Genomic DNA, 20000 nt, shown 5'->3' with positions numbered 1-20000 from the left:
GTCTCTATCCAATAAAAAAAAATAAAAAATACGGGAGTGGGAATACCCCATTATGAAAAATAAATGAAAACAAATATGAACTACACTATCAAAGGGACTCATAATTCTTTAACAACAGACAGCACATGGAGACAAGTGATTAGCATTTGCCGATATGTGTCTCTAAAGGTGTCTCCAAGGACTTCTCCAATAATTAAGTGATGTCGGTGAGGCATTTGTGAGGGGGAGGAAGAGGGAGAGGGGTGGGTGATGTGTGAAAGAGAGTTCTGTAACTCCAGAGGGTCAGAAGAGGAGAAGGGAAGAGAAAAGGAGAGAGAAGGGATGAGACAAAGAGGCATGGAAGGGAGGAGTGGGATATAGGCAGAGCGAAGGGGGGTACAGCATAGGGGGACATGGACACTACAGTAGAGGCCAATAGTTGGAGAGTGTGGGATTTATTATGTGTACTAGCTATGTTTTACTGTTTCAACACTGCCCATTCCTGTCAAGGTAGAGAGAGAGAGAGACAGAGAAAGAGAGAGAGAGAGAGAGAGAGAGAGAGAGAGAGATGTCATCCCCGTGGTGAAACACTTGGCATACAGTAAGGAGGGCATTAGCCAGCCAAAATTCAATAAACTCTGATTCCGCAGTTACAGCACTGTGTGTGTGCATGCATCTAGAGTATGTGCCTCAATGTTATTGTCTTTTTCAATGTCTCAAAATGTTTGGCAGAACAGGATTCATATGACCAGCATTCTGATCCATTGTTTTATGTACTGTCATGCACCGACCAAAGTGCTTTTTGTTTTTACATAGACACACATACAAGCACACATAGTAACTTACACACACATACCAGTGGTGTGAATTTTAGCACCACAGTACAACTCTTACACAAAATGCTGACCAGAGCCCACATCTCTGGCCCTACTACTGTGACTTACTGTGTCCTATTGCCTCACTGTCTGTTGAAGCCACTGTTTGTGGTTTGTGGTGTTAGAACACAGCGAGTGTGCGTGCGTGCGTGCGTGCGTGCGTGCGTGCGTGCGTGCGTGCGTGCGTGCGTGCGTGCGTGCGTGCGTGCGTGCGTGCGTGCGTGCATGCGTGAAGTCGACACGTCAGAGGAAGTCTCAAATCACTCACCTCCTTACTGGAAGTAGACCACATGCTGGACACACACACACACACACACACACACACACACACACACACACACACACACAACACACACACACACACACACACACACACACATACACACACCCCTTGCTGTGTTCAGGGGTCTCTTTCTCTGATCTGTCTCTTTGCATTGGGCTCCATGACGGTGATCTATTCAGCAGGCCTTTTGAAAGAGCCGGGCTCTGATTGGAGGAAGCTGGAGCCAAACTTTAGTGGCTTTAGTTGACAGTGTGTGCGTGCGTGCGTGCATGCGTGCGTGCGTGCGTGCGTGCGTGCGTGTGTTTGTGTGTGTGTGTGTGTTAATGCTGCTTGTACCTTCTGACCCCTCAGTGATGGCCTGAAGACTCACCGGACAAACATCCCACAGCAGAGTCAAACATGAACTAGAGAGAGAGAAAAAGAGAGAGTAAATGGTTGGCAGCATACCTCTCTGCCATTGCCCAGTGTGACAGGCATCTAGGGGTTTATCACCATCTGAATGTGTGGTGTGAAAATCTTCCTACATGATTTCATCGCATTTCAGCAACTATGTGCAACAGTCACCTCTAGGGAGAAAGTCTGAACTGTGGAGAGTGGAGAATACTAAATAAACTTGACTAAAGATGGCATTAACTGTTAAATCCAAATATTTTGAGTTGGCACTGGTTGTTCCAGTGTTTTGTCAGTGTTAGTGTAGGGCTAAGGTGAGCTTAGCCTTGGTGTGAGTGTGTTTTATGTTTGTGTGTGTGTGTGTGTGTGTGTGTATGTGTGTGTGCATGCGCCTGTGTGTTAGGTATTTGTGTTTCGGACCGGGATAACATTGTGTGTTAGGGATTTACTGTGGACTGACCTCACATTGTTTGCAAACAGGCAGAACAAATAGGTAGATTATCAGCTAAAATCGCTGAAGCAAAAATAATACAACTTTAGATCTCATATTTTCTGACTCTTTTACACAATTCAATTAAATCAGTAAATACACTTTTTTACTTCACACAATGGTAGAGGGTACTGTCATATCACGAGGCCACAGCTACATCCACAACATACATACTATACAATGGTAGAGGGTACTGCCATATCACAAAACCACAACTACATACACAACATATACATATACTATACAGTATATCAGGGTTTCAGAAGTGGTGAGACCCTCCTGATGGTGTAGTTATTAGCCTTTCTGTGGGGCTGCTGTTCTCCGTTAACCTCTGTAGCCAACACTTGTTTTGACAGCGCTGCCAGTTAATCCCTATTGTTGCTGTGTGAGGTGGGGAGCCGGCTGGGGGGGCTCAGGCCTTCCTGGGAGTGAACCTGTTACAGCATGGCCAAACTGTGGCTACTGCTACAACTACTCATTTTCCCCCTCAGTTGCATTCTTTAGCCGAATGCCCAGCATGTTTGGTTTTTATACTAACATTTTCAGAATCAACATGTCACATTTTTAAAGATCAATGACAAAAATCACTTTTTGCATTCAGTTAGTGTACCAATATAGTGTAGCGTCATCTGTTCACAGTGTGTGTGTGTGTGCGCGTGTGAGTGCACACGCATTCACACACACACGCAACCACACACTTACGTGCACGCATGCATGCATGCGCACACACACACACACACGCACACACACACACACACACACAATTGTGCAGACAATCTTTTCAAACCGTGCTGAAGCTCAGGCCTTTCAATACTGCCAAGACCTAATCTCTAATCTTTCCTCCAATCAGAGAGCTGGAAACTCTGGTGTGTGCAACTGAATGGCCAATAGCCAGAGTCAGTTAGACTAGAAAAAAGAGAGCTGACTCATACACAATTTTAACCAATGTTAGGGACGTATACCATACTTTAAACCATCGGGAAGCGTTCAAAGATTTTAATGTGATTGTCAGTATTTGCAGGAGAAACTTCTGCTCGTGTGTTATGACAACATTTTCATCAGAGGAGGGTATAGTCCAGAGATTATTAGGGCTCCTAATATTGATTAGCTGTGGTTCAAAGGTTAGGAGGCCTGTCTCAGTTAATGTATGACAAACACTAGGCAAAGGAAAGAGAGGAGATGTGTGGAGGGGTAGAGGGATGTTAAGCAGGAGAATGAGTTATCAGACTCCAGTGTTTGGAGCTCACAGATCGCTGTAAACCCAACTAAAACAAACTGGATAGACTGTAAGGCCACTTAGCTAAAGCAAAAAGCTCTGGATACTAACTTGAACACTGCACGTTCAGACTGGACTAACTTGAGCACTGCACGTTCAGACTGGACTAACTTGAACACTGCACGTTCAGACTGGACTAACTTGAGCACTGCACGTTCAGACTGGACTAACTTGAACACTGCACGTTCAGACTGGACTAACTTGAACACTGCACGTTCAGACTGGACTAACTTGAGCACTGCACGTTCAGACTGGACTAACTTGAACACTGCACGTTCAGACTGGACTAACTTGAACACTGCACGTTCAGACTGGACTAACTTGAGCACTGCACGTTCAGACTGGACTAAATTGAACACTGCACGTTCAGACTGGACTAACTTGTACTACAGCAAGTAAACATATATGATAATTCATCTCTAATTCAAATCATGCATGTGATCACATATTTTGGTTGACTTTAGCCTGCCACCAGTCCCATCCTTCCACAATGTAGGTTATAGAAATAGCCCTTATCCTTCATTGGGAATGGCCATTATTTGTTTGCTTTGCTGGAAGGGCTTTGGTTTCCCAGCATATCACTCTGCAGTGTCTGTACACACCAACAACCCAGTGGGGACTTTAACTTTGCCTCCCAAACATAAGAATACACTCTATTTTCCTCAATAAACAGTTGTTAGCAGGGTGATGTAAGACAGAGAGCAATCCCATAGTTATCCCAAGGCCCACACTCCTTTGATGTAGTGTGATAAACTTTGGACAAGTGAGAGTACCTTTCTTATTGTCTTCTCAATGAGTTAATCAGTTGCATTGTATTAGATGGAGCCAGTTTTATAGTTGTATATTCTACTGTGTGTCTTGTAACTGTCTAAGTCTGCAGGCAGAACAATACTGCCAGTGTTATCATTCTTATTCTCACACACGAACGCGCACGCGCGCGCACACACACACACACACACACACACACACACACACACACACACACACACACAGAGTATACTGTCCCTCTGCCTAGCGGCAGATATTGATGTGTCATAATCCACCATGACATTATTCCCTCTTTCATCTCTTTCTTGAGTCAATAGGCTATAAAAATCAATTGGTCAGAATGGTGAAATTAACATTCTTTTTTTTTTGTCTTTTTTTGTTTGTTTGTTTGTTTAGTTATTTTCATGACAGTTGTTTTAACAGTGATGTCTCAGTGATGTCAAGGGGACCTCCTTAACAGGAATCCTATTGGCACACCAAATACATGCAGTTGTACTGTAGTTGTCTCATCTGTGCCCCCATACTCCCCTCTTACAATAATTCTATTTCCTTTTTTGATTTGTAAATGTCTGGATGAATACATGTCTGGCAGAGAAAATACCACCCAAATAAAAGCTAGGAGCTTGTTCAGTGGAGTAGAGCATGGTTACCTTATCAATCAACTAATTGCAATAAACAGTAACTCCTGGTATTAACAGATGATATCTCAGCTTCTCAGTTACAAAGCCTTAAGGGGGAGGGAGAGAGGGAGGGAGGGAGGGAGGGAGGGAGGGAGAGATAGAGAGGGAAAGAGAGAGACAGAGAGAGAGAGAGAGAGAGAGAGAGAGAGAGAGAGAGAGAGAGAGAGGGAGAATGAAAGAGTGCTGTGCATTTTACCCCCCATGGCTGGGACCCAGTACCTGGTTCTGGACCCATAGAAGTAAAATGAGTAGAACAGACAGACAGTCTAAAATCCACTGGCGGCAAAATAGAATTTGCCATTGTTCAAGCGAAATCAGAGAATTCCGAGACACCATGAATTGTACGTTCCAAATGATACAACAAATATGGCTGCCATGCAGTCCAACCACCCCTGGAATAGTGCCTTTGAATGGAAATATCCGTTCTAGTGATTTTACTGCTGTGCCTGGGCCCCTCTCTGTGTGTCAGTGGCACTGATAGAAAGAGACAGAGAGGCAGCGCGGCTCTATTCACACCCAGGCAGCCATTAGCATATCTCACAGAGCGTGGCCAAACCAGAGAGCCACCTGTAGCTGCAGTGCACAAACCTTTCACTGCTGCCACACTGTGTGTTTCTGTATGTGTGTTTGTGTATGTTTGTGTGTGTGTGTGTGTGTGTCTCTGTGTGTGTGTGTGTGTGTGTTTGTGGCTGCTGCCTCCCGCTTCCAATGCCAGCAGAAACCTCTCTCTAGCTTTTTAAAGAGTAATGAGGAGAGACCTGAAAGCGAAAGAGAATTTATGTGTACTGTAAGATATCTAGAGAAAAGCAGTGTGTGTATGTGTGTGTGTGTATGTGTGTGTGTATATGTGTGTGTGCGTGTGGGTGTGCGTATGTGCGTGTCTGTGTTGAGAGAGATGGAGAGAGACAGCGAGAGGGAGGGAGTGATAAGGTTGTGTGTGTGTATGTGTGTGTGTGTGTGTGTGTGTGTGTTTCAGAGAAAGAAACAGTAGAGCAGAGTAGAATAATAATCCGGGTGGCCCACTCATTGTGCTCTCTCTCTCTCTCCCTCTCTCCCTCTCTCCCTCTCTCTCTCTCTCTCTCTCTCTCTCTTTCTCTCAGCCAGGCTGTGTGAGAGTGTGTGTGTGTGTGTGTGTGTGTGTTTGTCTCCCTGTCTAGGGGAGGGGCTACTTTAGAAAGAGGGGGGCAGGAGGAGTGTCCAGTGGGACAGAGGGACCTCCTACTGAGCTCTGATTGGTTAAGGAGTGGCTGAGTGAGGCTAGAGGAGGCCAGTGGGAGGGTGAGTGGTCTGGGAGTCTGCTAGGGGGCCGGCAGCTGCAGGGAGCTTCTTAAACTCAAGGTACTCCTTAGAGCAGCAACACTCATATTGAGAGAGCTAGAGAGAGAGAGAGAGAGAGAGAGAGAGAGAGAGAGAGAGAGGGGAACAGCAGCACACACACCACTGAAGTCTCACCCTCCTCTTACCCTCTCCTTCTCCAACACAGACACACAGAGGAGTTCTGCTATTGGACTGCAAGGCTGAGAGGACACACACTCTTGGGGGATTTTTTGTAATCCATCCGTTGCTCTCATACTGAGGATAAAAGGATTATAGTTTGTTTTTCTATCTTGTTTTTTTTTCCTCTCCTCTCCTCCGAGTCCCTTTGGACACGTTGGATACATTTTCCCTCTCCGTACAAGCTCAGAGCATGGCACAGGGAGAGAGCCACAGACAGGCGCTCACCACCTCCCGATTCTTCAGCATGGCATCAGGCCTCTCCCTCTTCCTCCTCCTCCTCCTCCTCCTCCTCCTCACCTCCACGGTCTCGGCCGCGGACGAGTACGACTACTACAGCTGGCAGTCGGACAACTTCCACAACGGCCGCTTCTACACCAAGCAGCCCCAGTGCGTGGACATTCCTGCAGACCTGCGCCTCTGCCACAATGTCGGCTACAAGAAGATGCGGCTGCCCAACCTGCTGGACCACGAGACTATGCCCGAGGTCAAACAGCAGGCTGGTAGCTGGGTACCCCTCCTGGCCAAACGATGCCACGCCGACACGCAGGTGTTCCTGTGCTCTCTGTTTGCACCTGTGTGCCTGGACAGGCCCATCTACCCGTGCCGCTCACTGTGTGAGGCTGTCAGAGACAGCTGCGCACCAGTGATGGAGACCTATGGGTTCCCCTGGCCTGAGATGCTGACCTGTGATAAGTTTCCTATTGATAATGACCTCTGCATCCCCATGCAGTTCGCTGGGAACCATGCTACACCACCACCAGGTAGGACAACAACAACACAACTCTTTAGTCACTGTATATTTCTTTATGCCACCTCATATGAGTCAAGAGTCAGGGAGTGTTCAGTTTGCTAGGTTGTACTGTATGCCAGATTAAATGTTTATTGTCTGTCCAAAGCACCCCAGATTCACATATACTGTATGAGTACATGACTTTACAGTTTGGCAGGGAGTTTGGCATTCAAATATCCATGTACAAAAATCGACACATTTGCATTTTACTTACTAAACCTAGGTAAGTAAAATGTGTGTGTGTGTGTGTGTGTGTGTGTGAGTGTGTGAGTGTGTGTGTGTGTGTGTGTGTGTGTGTGTGAGAGGGAACGAGAGAGAGAGAGACTAAAGGACTGGTATGCTGATTGTCTGGACAATTAAGATAAATGGACTGTGATGTTCAAGCACACACCTTTTTAAGCTGGATGTCTGCAGACAGTCCCCCAAGCACAAAGAAATGAGAATCAGCATTCTGGGTATAAACTATGCCTCAGTATGCCTCTCGTCCTTATAATAATTTGCATTTCTTCAGCAAATAATCAACAGAAAAAGTAACAGCAATGACGTCAGCAAATTATAATATTTACCCCTGATACTTTGCCACTTGACTAAAATCATTGTTACACTGCTGATCCGCCAAAAAAGCTATCACAGTGCCGCTATAATTATAAAAACATTAATTTACACATTTTGGCAATTTAAGACCACACAAAAACTAACCATGGGAAACAATGTATCTCTTGTGCACACACTGATGTAAGAAGCTGATGTTGCCAGTGGTTGAGATTGCACTTGTTCTTCAAAGGTAAACAAAACTCAAAATACAACTTGTAAAAGAGTAGAATAGAGGCATAAGAGAAATGTCTGGAGGAAAAGGCAGCAGTTGTGATAAATATATTCCCCAGATATTCGCCGTTTCTGACTAACCCGTTGGGATGAAGTACATCCATGCGTACCACACAGCTGATAGAATGTGAACTCTGCACACAATGGTTACCATGACATTTAAGGCTGCACTGTAGCATCTTGAATTTCCACTGACAAAATGCCGCTACAGAGGTGTCTCTGGGACTAGGGGCTGTGGTGGTTCAGAGACGCCTTTTGAGAACGGCTTTAGGATGGCTTGTCATCTTTAGACAGAATTATTTGACGGTACAGTGACGTCTCTGTGCCGCCATATCTTCCCAGGGTAAAGATGGCTTTAAAAGTAGGAGAGAACACTGGTCTTTTCCAGGAAAGGTTCTGTGTGGTTTGAGTCAGCTTGCATTTCTGTATGCATGTGTGCCTGCATGTTTTCCAAATGGTCAAGCAGTCCATTAACAAATGCAGCCTGTAGAGAGAGAGAGGGATAGGGAGAGAGAGGTAGAGAGAGGGATGGAGAGGGAGAGAGAGGGAGTGAGAGGGAGAGAGAGGGAGAACGAGGGAGAGAGGGAGCTTATGATGGTCTATAGAATGTGAAGGAGACCGTCTCCACTGTGGTCCTGCTGTGTCCAAGCCTGCTCTATCTTTGTTTAGTCTGGCAGCAAGGTGACCAATTAGCTGGCAGGCCAATTACTAAGCAGCACTAATTAGTCTACGTGACAGAACAAGTGGGTTTGAGGGAGAATGGGATTGAGGAGGGAGAGATTGTCTGTGAAAGAGCTTAGACAAGAGGAGAGAGAGACAAGATGTAGGAGAGCGGGTAGGGAGAAAGAGGGGGAGGTAAAGAGGGGAATAAAGAGAAAAAAGGGAAAAACCCGTTCATGTATAGGAAAGAAAGTCTACTCATTCCTCTCTTAGTTGGGACAGGAAGTGTATTGATGTAATTATTAATTCATTCATTCATGTTTTAACTACCCAGGTAGGTTCATTTAGAACTAAGTTAAACTAGCTATACTGTACCTACAGTTCAATACAATACCTCAACTCACAGATGTAGCAGAATTCCAGGCTGAACATTATATTGTAGAATAGCACAAAGACAAGCCTGAGGCTACAGAGAAGAAAGCCAAATGTATAGAAGTGTGCAAAGTAAGAAAGAAGTAGCAGACGTGTGTAGGAGGGGCATGACAGTGAAATATGCAACACAGTCTCTAGGTGAGGGTAAGTGAATTTGCGTGACTTACGTAAGAAGTTCATCTTTATTAATGTCGAATTGCGTAGTGGTTTGGCCATATAAAAGAAAAAAGCAATCTCTGCAACTCTGATATGCTCAGTTATGCTCCTATGGTGATTTATTTCAGACGCACAAAAACAGACAACTGAGTAGGATCTTCGTCATGTTCGTCTTCGTGACCTGATGAAGATCCTGTTCAGATTGATGTTGTCTGATTCTGTGCGTCTGAAATAAATCACCATGGGAGCATACCAGAGTTACGGACATTTCCTTGTTTCTATCCTGCACCTGATGAATTGGATGTGCTTTCTACTTTTTCTACAGTAAGGCAGTATTAGGCATTAACTTTGAGTGGTTAAGGTAAGGGTAAATTGTCAGAGAAAGACATGAGCAAACATTAGCTTTTGCAACAATAATTAGCAAATAGTGTTGTCCACAACGCGATTTGAACTAGCGATGTGCGGGTTGCGAGGCAAACTGTTACTACCTCCACCAGCCTCCTTATACGGCGTTCTGCCTTCTATGTTCACCTGCCAGTATAGCCATATGCGTGAACCAGGACACGCATTTAGGAACGTGTACTATTGTGTAGGTACACGATTTAAGTAGGAGGCAAATATGACTGACTTCATCTAAGGAAATGTTTTTATAACACACAACTTAATCAATGATATCAAAACTCCACAAAAGCTTTGTGTTTAAACAGAAAATATGAACTGTTCGGGAGAAGCCCATTCAGCAAGTGTGCAGACGTAGGAGTTCTTCCACTGAATTCATGCAGAGCAAGCTTATTCCATTATGAAAATGTATGTGATGTTTTTATAGGACTGGTATCAACTATGTGACATATTCCCTTCACAGCACCATAACACATTATTTTACATTCTTCCTGGAAGTAAATGTTATACCTGAACAAGTGCATGTTTATCTATTCAAATTAAACACTGCATAGAACACATTAGATTCCCAAAACATGGTTCAACATCAGAGTGTTACTGCAGAATATTGCAAAGTACAAACATACAGCTTGGTATTACAGCAGAGACACGCTTGTTATGGTTATGGTAATATCCTCAAATGTTATCAGTCTCTCTCAGCGAGTGTTACTGTACAACAGAATGTATTCGATATAAAACGGAAAAGGGTTGATATAATAACACAAAAATAATGCAAGAAAACATGTTTGGGTTCATAAAATCAACACAAACAATTTCACAGTGTGAAACAATGAGAAATATGTAATATTCAAATACACTTGTTGTGCAGGTACAATGATGTATCAGACTCATTCTGTAAACCTAACACCAGCACCACTGTTGCTTCCTGACAAAAGGAATCCTCAGAAACAGTGATTTACACTTATGACCTGGGCATGCATGTGTGTGTGTGTGTGTGTGTGTGTGTGTGTGTGTGTGTGTGTGTGTGTGTGTGTGTGTGTGTGTGTGTGTGTGTCTGTGTCTGTGTCTGTGTCTGTGTCTGTGTGTGTGTGTGTGTGTGTGTGTGTGTGTGTGTGTGTGTGTGTGTGTGTGTGTGTGTGTGTGTGTGTATGAAACTGAGAGTGAACCCGTATCAGTTCTTGCCTGGAGGGGTGGCTGCTGACATTCTGTTAAGAAACAGAATTTATCTGATGTGCCGGAGAGGCCATCCTGAAAGCATGCTTCTAACCCCAACAGACACACACAGCCCCTAAAACACAAGCCTCTCAGGTGGGCTTCCCTCCAACCCAGCTCCCTGGTCCTTGGTTCCTCTCCAGAACGTTGGTCCCGCCAGAAGCTTGTTTGTGTTGCCATGCTCTCTCTGGACTTGTGTTTCATGTAATCGCACACCCAGAACCCACATGCAGATATAGAGACACAGACAGATACATATACACCCACATGCACACCTACACCTACACACACACACACACACACACACACACACACACACACACACACACACACAGATCCAAACCACACTCGTTCAATCAAAGAAAAAAAGGAACATACTGTACATTGGCATGATTGGCATTATTAGGGGCTTGCATCAGCAAGTCTTCAAGTCTTGATATTCCAATTCCTTTTTTACTTTCACTTATTATTATCCCCCACCTCTGAAATCGGAGAGGAGACTATGATTCTGTCTCTGTCCGTTTGTATGACACACTTTTTCTCCGACACCACTGGGACAATTTTGATGAAACTTGGGTGAATGATGGGTCTTTCCATACAGATGCGGCATTTATGAAATTCATAAAATGTTGACAAAACTATGGTGGAAGATGCATCTTGCCATTAAAAACATCATCATAGGGTGCAATGTGGAGAGCTAGGAGTGTAGTCTAATGCAAAAGGCCTATAATTTAGCCTCACTAATTTGGGAATAATATTTTGAGAAATCAACACAAAGCTGTATGAAGCAAGACTGATAATGAATCAAATAAGCACTACAGGTTCCGGTAACTTCAGTTTAGCAAGCTGAACTTTTGTTCTTGCTTATACTTATAATAATAATAATAATAATAATAATAATAATAATGCATTTATTTAGTATAGCGGTTTTATCAGTACTCAAAGACACTACATTCCATGGAGAGACAAGAATAGATAGATAAATAAAAATAAAAACAAAACCACATTCAGTAAAAACAACAATAAAAATAGTTAAAGATTAAAAGCAAGTTTAAAAAGGATTTGAGGTACTTTTACTTATTAGTGGGCTTGCTTCAGCAAGTCCAACTATTGTTCTGAATTTTAGCAAAGCTACTCCTCCTACAACTTTTAAGCTACTCACACCTTTTAGCATAGTGGAATGTTGATTTAGGCCAACATTCTGTGAGCCCCATTGTTACTCTATTGTGACTGCAACTGCTATGGGACTTTTGGCACTATGGTACTCTTGAATAAAAACAACAGGAGACCAGCAGAACACATTTTTAGTATGGTTACACAATAATGCACTCTCTTTGCATTGTTCTACCCCACATCTATCTATCTATCTATCTATCTATCTATCTATCTATCTATCTATCTATCTATCATCTGTCTGGCTATTTACCCTATATCCATTAATCCATCCAATCAACCAAACAATCAACCAAAGGAAATCATACTGTAAATTATCACCCTCTTGCGCACAAAGAGATTACAACTATTATGGATACATTAGAACTAGTGGATATATGAAGATTTAAAAACCCTGACTTGGTGAGATATACGTGGAGGAGGTTAAACCAAGCTAGCAGAACCATGACAAAGATCTCTGCTACGATAAGTGAGGTGATGAGAATGATGAGGAGAAATGGCAAGACTGTCAAAGAGATTGCAACCACCATGTCATCATCTGGAGTTCTTGTGATGGGGAAAACAAGCCAAAGTCATTGCTTGGTATTGAACTCCCAGACCCTCCTCATTATCATTATAAATGTTAGCGCCAATGATTATGCCACAGGTTTAGCTGAAACGTCGCCACTGAGGGCATCTTTAATGGGAAGCAATCTAGTACCATATTGAGCGGAGTGGGGGAAGGTAAGGGGGAATTAGTTTCTGTAGTTAGTTCATAATTTCCTAAAAATTACTAACTTTATTCTGTCCATATGTTGCATTATCAATACTTACTTGTGCTTATTCATGTCAAAATACCTCTAAAACATTTCCCCTGATTGTCCTTGCTACCCATATCAGAGCGCTTACATTGAGAGAATGTGTGGTGACTACAATAAACGGTATGAGAGTAGATAATGATATTTGAAAAAACACCAGTTGTTCCCCGTTAAGACATTAAACAATGTCCACTCTTCATCTTCCTGTAATTCATGAGCTGATCTGCTGTCTAATCAGCTCAATTTTGCGTAATATAGGATATTTGTTTTTAAACATCCTTCACAGCTCTTGTCACCACCTTGTAGTGGCTTTTGGCAGCGCTTCACACGTCTTCACAACCCGTGCCTGCCACAGCAGCATTTTGGTAGCCAAAGCCTCTTTAAAGGAAATGACAGTCTTTAAAGGAAATGGCAGTCAAATCACATTAACTATTATCCTTGCACTCAATTGAGTGACTTGTTGAAGACATTTTTGTATTTGAGCTCATTTTAATAGTGTCATAGCAAAGGGGGTGAATACTTATTGACTCAAGACATTTCAGCTTTTAATTTTTAATTAATAAGTAAACATTACACAAAAATTATTTTCACTTTGACATTATGGAGTATGTTGTGTAGATCAGTGACAAAAAAATAAACCTATCTATTTTAAAGTCAGGTTGTAGCACAACAAAATATGGAAAAAGTCCAGGGGGGTGAATACTTACTGAAGACACTGTATAACTGCGTGGTAATTGGTCAGAAATGTATCCCCGTGTGGGACTAGCGCCATCTTCCCTGTCTCTCACAAAACCAATAGTAAATCAAGGGAGTGGCATATCTAGTATATACAACCTCTGAGTTAGCCCACCTTTGCATTGGTAGAATGAACCTTTTAAACACTGACCGTAGGCCAACATTCTGAAAGAGTAATTGTTACTGCAACTGCCATGGAACTTAAAAATGGCAGGAGACCTAACAGGACAGGACACATTCTTAGAATGATTACACAACAATGCACTCACTTGGCAACCAGTTCTACCCCAGTGAAACCACTCTCAACCACTTAACCAACCAACTCTCTACCCACTCCACTGAACTATCCAAGGCTTGTCCTATCTGTCTATCTATCTATCTATCTATCTATCTATCTATCTATCTATCTATCTATCTATCTATCTATCTATCTATCTATCTATCTATCTATCTATCTATCTATCTATCTATCTATCTATCTATCCATTTATCTGTGTAGACTGACTCCTTCCATTCAGATGTTTGATACTATTTACACTTTCTGAGCTTTATTCAAATTTGCATGAAATCCTATTCATGCCTATACCGCCACATGCACAGCATAAACTGTTTAACACAACTGCTTCAAATCAACATTTGAATGCCCAGACTTGTGTAACTTGTTGCTCATACCATTTATACTTTTTGAGCTGTACACAAATTTGCCTGAAATCCTATTCGTTCCTATGGCCATTAACTCTAAATGGGGATATTCCAAAATGTATCCACTTTTCATATTTTAAGCTTGACACCTCAATTCCACTTTAAAGTGTGTACACTGACTCCACTTAAATATATTCCATTCAGAGTTTTGATATTTATTTAGACTTCTAAACTTAAAGCCGTTTTAAGTGGCATGAATTAACATGGGTTTCTACAGTATGAGGACCATTGGGTTCCTATGATACATTTTAAAATATACAATACAATACAACTTAATCCAACTTTAAAATGGCTACTGACTGACCCTACTTAAAAAAAAAAAATGTATATACAGATTTGTTATACTATTTAGACTTTTTAAACATTAAGCACATTTACACTCCCTCTCTCTAGCTCTCTATCTATCTGTCTATGTATCTATTAATCTATCCACCTATCTATAGTCCAAACCATCTTTTAACGTAAACAACTACCTAAATAAGACTTTGCAAGCACACAAAGTTTCTTCAGGAACCTCCTATTCTAGTCTATTATGCTTGTTCTTTGTCTCGTGGCCACAAGGAACAGATAATTCACAGAGTGTACCTTTCACCACAAACTCTGAGAGCACTTCAAAGTGCACTAAAGAGATGCAGTTTAGAAAGGAGCAGATTTTGATCATCATGATGATCACTGTGAGTCTGAGATCTGCACTATCAATCACTGGGATCTCTCTCTGCTCCAGTCCTAGCCTGGGAGGCCCAGATACAATCTGAGCTATTCTGCAATTACATGATATAGCACGGTTCGAGGGCTTGTGTGGAAACTAGCAGTACAGAGTTAGATTCACTTTCCACCTTGCTGTCGCTGCCCAGAGTGAGAGGACCTAGCTGTGTGTGAGTGTGTGTGTGTGTGTGTATGTGTGTGTGTGTGTGTGTGTGTGTGTGTGTGTGTGTGTGTGTGTGTGTGTGTGTGTGTAGGTGTGCATGTGGGTGTATATGTATCTGTCTGTGTCTCTATATCTGCATGTGGGTTCTGGGTGTGCGATTACATGAAACACAAGTCCAGAGAGAGCATGGCAACACAAACAAGCTTCTGGCGGGACCAACGTTCTGGAGAGGAACCAAGGACCAGGGAGCTGGGCTGGAGGGAAGCCCACCTGAGGCTCACTCTGAGAGGCATTAGTAAGACAACGACAGCCCCTTCCCCAGCTTGGTAGGAGTTTTACTGGAGTTTATGCAGATAAAATTAAAAAACAACAGAGACTATAGCAAGCCTTATACCATCACTTTAACTGAACTGTTGATTAATATGCACTGACTCTGTCAAGGAAGTTAAGATAGATACAGTAGATATAGTTTATTTACTAGATATATTTACTAGAGATTTATTTATAATATGTTTGTTTAAGCTACAGTACCTTGCATACTTATACTTATACATATATAAAAAACACAGACTTCATTGAATATTATGTGAGCAATGTTGTATCTCCAAGCAGTCCATCCATGTGTTTTTAGAGCATGTTACAACCATTCAAAGACAGACTGACAAACGGCACTGTCAGGTCAGAGCGAGCACAATGACCATCTCTCATGTGAACTTGGGCTCTGTATGAAAGGGAAAATCTGATCTAACACTCATGGAACTGCATGGTAGACTGGCGAGGCCCTTTGAGAATGTCTTTTCTGTTATGTGTAGGATTCTTACAGATGCGAGAAGTGTGCTATGTTTTAGGGGGCCCTAGGGGCATCTCGCGGGCCATGTTTAAGCCCTCCTCTGTCTGTGTGCACGGTGCATTTAAACAGATGTTAGCCCCTCTGACATAAATCACACACAGTTTCATCCCTGCCACAGTACCGTTTTATGTCATAAGTGTTGCTGCTCGTAAGTTAAAGGGCCCAAATGAGGCGTGAGATTGTGACCTGTGCATACTTTAAACAGAACATTCCCCCCATAAAAGCCTCTGTGATACACGGCCAGGCTGAAGGCAGGCTTCAGGGGATGTACAGTAGCTTTAGTCTGGAGCTCATATAAAGAAACTTTGAGATACTGTCTGTGTGTGTGTGTGTGTGTGTGTGTGTGTGTGTGTGTGTGTGTGTGAGTGTGTGTGTGTGTGTGTGTGTGTGTGTTTGTGTGTGTGTGACTGTAAGCTCTGGTAAGGATCATTGGAATCTACTCTGACAGGAGACAGCAGGCCAGGCATCTACACTCTGCCCTGCTGACACACTCAATGACAGGGGTTCCCATGATAGACCCCCCTCTACTACTCTAGGTTTCTCCTATGCCTCCTGATACTGGTTAATGGATAAGCAGGCCCAGTGCCGTGCTGGTTTGTACTGATGGAAAGCATTCTCCTGACACATGGTCTGGCACAGACACAAGTAGGCTTCCTGCCAACATACCACCCCTGTGAAACCAGAATGAATTACTATGGAGGCTGAATAAGATGTAACAGCTTCAAGTGAATCATTCAAAACAGCCAGAATGTGTGTGTATGTGTATGTGTGTGTGTGTGTGTGTGTGTGTGTGTGTGTGTGTGTGTGTGTGTGTGAGAGAGAGAGAGAGAGAGAGAGAGAGAGAGAGAGAGAGAGAGAGAGAGAGAGAGAGAGCACCACACAATTAGAGCCCTGACCCTCTGCCTAGCATGTCTCAGAGTGTGAATGCATGGGAACTCTCAGAAGGGATAAACTGGCAGTTTGCACACACACACACACACACACACACACACACACACACTGACAGTTACTCAGAGAGGATGGGGTTCAACTCCCCACGACCCAGGCAGTGAGGCATGCTAAACTTTGACCCCTCTCATTATATGCCCAGACGGCTGAGGTTTGGGTCGAGGTGATAACCTCTGACCTTTGACTTTTAACCTGCGAGGAGGGGGGATTGGGAGCTGTGTGTGTGTGTCTGTGTGAGTGTGTGTGTGTTTCTCTCTGCATGTGTGTGTGTGTGTGTGTGTGTGGGGGGGGGGGGGGGTGGTGGTATGTAAGTAAGTAAGAACTGGTTAGGGAGCCGTGTATCTCCATGTTACAAAATGCTTTGGATATTGTGGTGAGAGAATGACAAAGAAGTATTTACCACTGCTGTAAGCAAACGCCTGTCAAGTTTTAAAAGTACACTTTCAGCAGAAAGTTAATGCTTTTTCCTATGAATATGTATCTCCTTCATGGCAAGCTTACTCACACTGCCCCATACAGTAGGTATATGTTTCAGTGGTGTAGGGAAGATATCCATACGACCACATCCTTCTCACTCTCTTTTCCTCCATCTCTTACTGTGTCTCTCTCTCCCACACATCTCTTTTCTGTGGATCAATTGAGCTGATATTAAAGACAAAGCAACCTACCAAGCTTTACTGTTTGGGTTACATGTATCTGTTAGCAGTATTACTGTTAAACAGTAGGAGTACAAATGCATATAGACACACACACATTAGCATTCAGATGCACACACAAGTGTAACAGACGTTACACTGCCTTGAAACAGTATCGCTTCCTCCCTCGGGTCCTCTCTATTGAAAACACAAGTTACCACCCTTGAAACATCAGATTTTAAGCAGCCATGCCGCCAAAAAGCTAGCATTTCAATGGCACGGGTCAGGGTACTTCAACTTGAGGAGCGAGTTTACCAATTCAACCTCATTACACAAGCACACATACACACAGACTGAAACTAAACTTTCTAAAAGCGGGGGGAGGTAATTTCAGTTAAAGATAAACTTGGCTTTTCTTTGAAGTTTGAACAATGTGTGGTTCATCTCTGGATAGAGACCTGGCTCTCCGTACATAATCACTTTTCACTGAGCTCAGCTGCTCTCACAACCATGTACCTTTCATACAGGGACAGACCACGCCCGCACACCAAAATATACAACTTGTGAAATTAAAACATTTTCTCCAATGTAGTAATTGCAGTGCAAACATCAGGCAGGCTCCTGGGCTATATTTTCCTGCCACAGCATATAAGATCTGACAAGGTGGCTCAAAACAAGTGCTTCAGAGGAGCTCAGGGCTTAAAACAGCACAGACTGGTCTAACTTTATACTAGCTCCAGTAGCTGATTCTATGGTATTCCCCCCCCCCCCCCCCCCCCAACCCTAACCCTAACCCTAACCCCCCAGAGAAGAACAGCCAACCTTTTGGTCCCAATGACAGCATGCTATATACAATTAACTCACCTGGATGTGCTCAAACACACTACCAAGGTTCACCAAGTAGTGTTCTTACATTATTATACACTCAGTCTGAACATGTGAATGTGATGTTATTGATGATGATTTTGTTGTCGTCTCTCCCCTCAGCATCTAAGGTCTGCCCCCCGTGTGACAACGAGCTGAAAGCCGACGCCATTATGGAACATTACTGTGCTAGTGATTTTGGTAAGTGCTGTAAATCCCCCTACATATAAACACACACACACACACACACACACACACACACACACACACACACACACACACACACACAAACACACACACACATAGCAACTGATATGGCTGACAGTCCTCATCTGATATCTCAATGATGTAGCATGAGCACATATACACACACACACACACACACACACACACACACAGGAACTGATCATGTAGCACACACACACACACACACACACACACACACACACACACACACTAAAAAATTATTTTTATTGAATGTTTTACTTTTAGTATGTGTTATCTGTTGTGCCTGGGCACTTTATCTGTCTCACCGTGGGAGAGTGAGAAACGTCCTCTCGATTCCTTTGTATGTCTTGACATGTGAAGAATTGACAATAAAGCCACTTTGACTTTGACTTTGACACTTTGACACACACACACACACATACACACATCCCCCCTCTTTCACACAAAGACTAGGAAATCCCACCAGAGCTGATGACAGTAATAAGAACCATAACACAGATGGCTACATCTGCATCCTGCCACCACCATAATACAGTTATACCATGATCTATATGGAAAGTGAACCATGACCTTAATAATCATGATGTGCAGTCATAAGGATCTTCCTAGTCATCATTAATGGTGGTGATGTGATGCAATGTGACCTCCCCATGGTGGGACAGAGCCCACAGGATGGGCGACAGAGTGGAGAATGTCAACGTGTGCAAGCCAGGCGGGATGCATGTGTTGTGTATATGATACTATATGAACTTTGCAGAGGCTTCTTCTCTATTCAAGAACATTACATTTCAACCAACATATAACCCTAAGGCAACATCCAGTCAACATCCAGACAATGTCCATCTAATATTCAGGCCATGTCCACCTCTTCCATTCCCAAGGTTTGATTCTGAACATGGACCCAGAAAAGACCTTTTCACAGTTCTCTCCACTTGTCAAGCTCTTTGGCCTAGCGGACTATAATTAGCTATTCAATAGCTAATTCTCTTTTCAGTTGATAATTTACTGTGCTGTATGTGTGTGTTGGGGCAGGGAAAAACTGATCTGATAGTCCTTGGAGGATTCAGCAGAGGATACACTGGTGTGAAACTATTAATTCTTATAGATAGATAGAAGGCGTTACAGCAGCTCACATCACAAACAACAACAACAAAATAAAGTGACAATAGAATAATAGAATAAAACTAAAATAGACATCTGAAACATTATATCCAGTAAGAATAGTCCAGTATGATTTAACATCCCCCAGCCTGATCACCCCGATCAAGCCAGCCGGAGGACGAAAGACGAAAAATTAATGAACAACATAAACAACTGTTCTGTTCAATCTAGCATTCAATATAACGGCCAAAAATGTTGGCCTATCCCTTGTAACATACTGTGAAGTAAAATACTCTTAATTTAGATATTTATTTGTCTACTTAATTGTCAGATTGAATAATGTTTGGTTGTACGACCCAAGGAGGTTTGTGGAACTAGAAATAGCAT

At 42.9% G+C, this 20000-nt stretch overlaps 1 protein-coding gene across 1 annotated transcript in view; it reads left to right on the top strand.

The window, feature by feature from the left end:
* Nucleotides 1-6049: 6049 nt before the first annotated feature.
* sfrp5 (secreted frizzled-related protein 5) overlaps nt 6050-20000 on the top strand; it is a gene marked incomplete at its 3' end in the record, with an annotated part of 38382 nt that continues 24431 nt past the window's right edge. Inside the window, exons 1-2 of the mRNA XM_083694590.1 lie at nt 6050-6999; nt 18408-18485. Coding sequence (XP_083550716.1) covers nt 6429-6999; nt 18408-18485 — 649 coding nt within the window. The 5' untranslated portion in view covers nt 6050-6428. The remainder of the gene's footprint in view (nt 7000-18407; nt 18486-20000) is intronic.

This window comes from Argentina silus (genome assembly GCF_951799395.1).
Source record: "Argentina silus genome assembly, chromosome: X".
Taxonomy (NCBI): domain Eukaryota; kingdom Metazoa; phylum Chordata; class Actinopteri; order Argentiniformes; family Argentinidae; genus Argentina; species Argentina silus.
The sequence above is the reverse complement of the archived record's forward strand: the minus strand, read 5'-3'. Positions and strand labels throughout refer to the sequence as shown.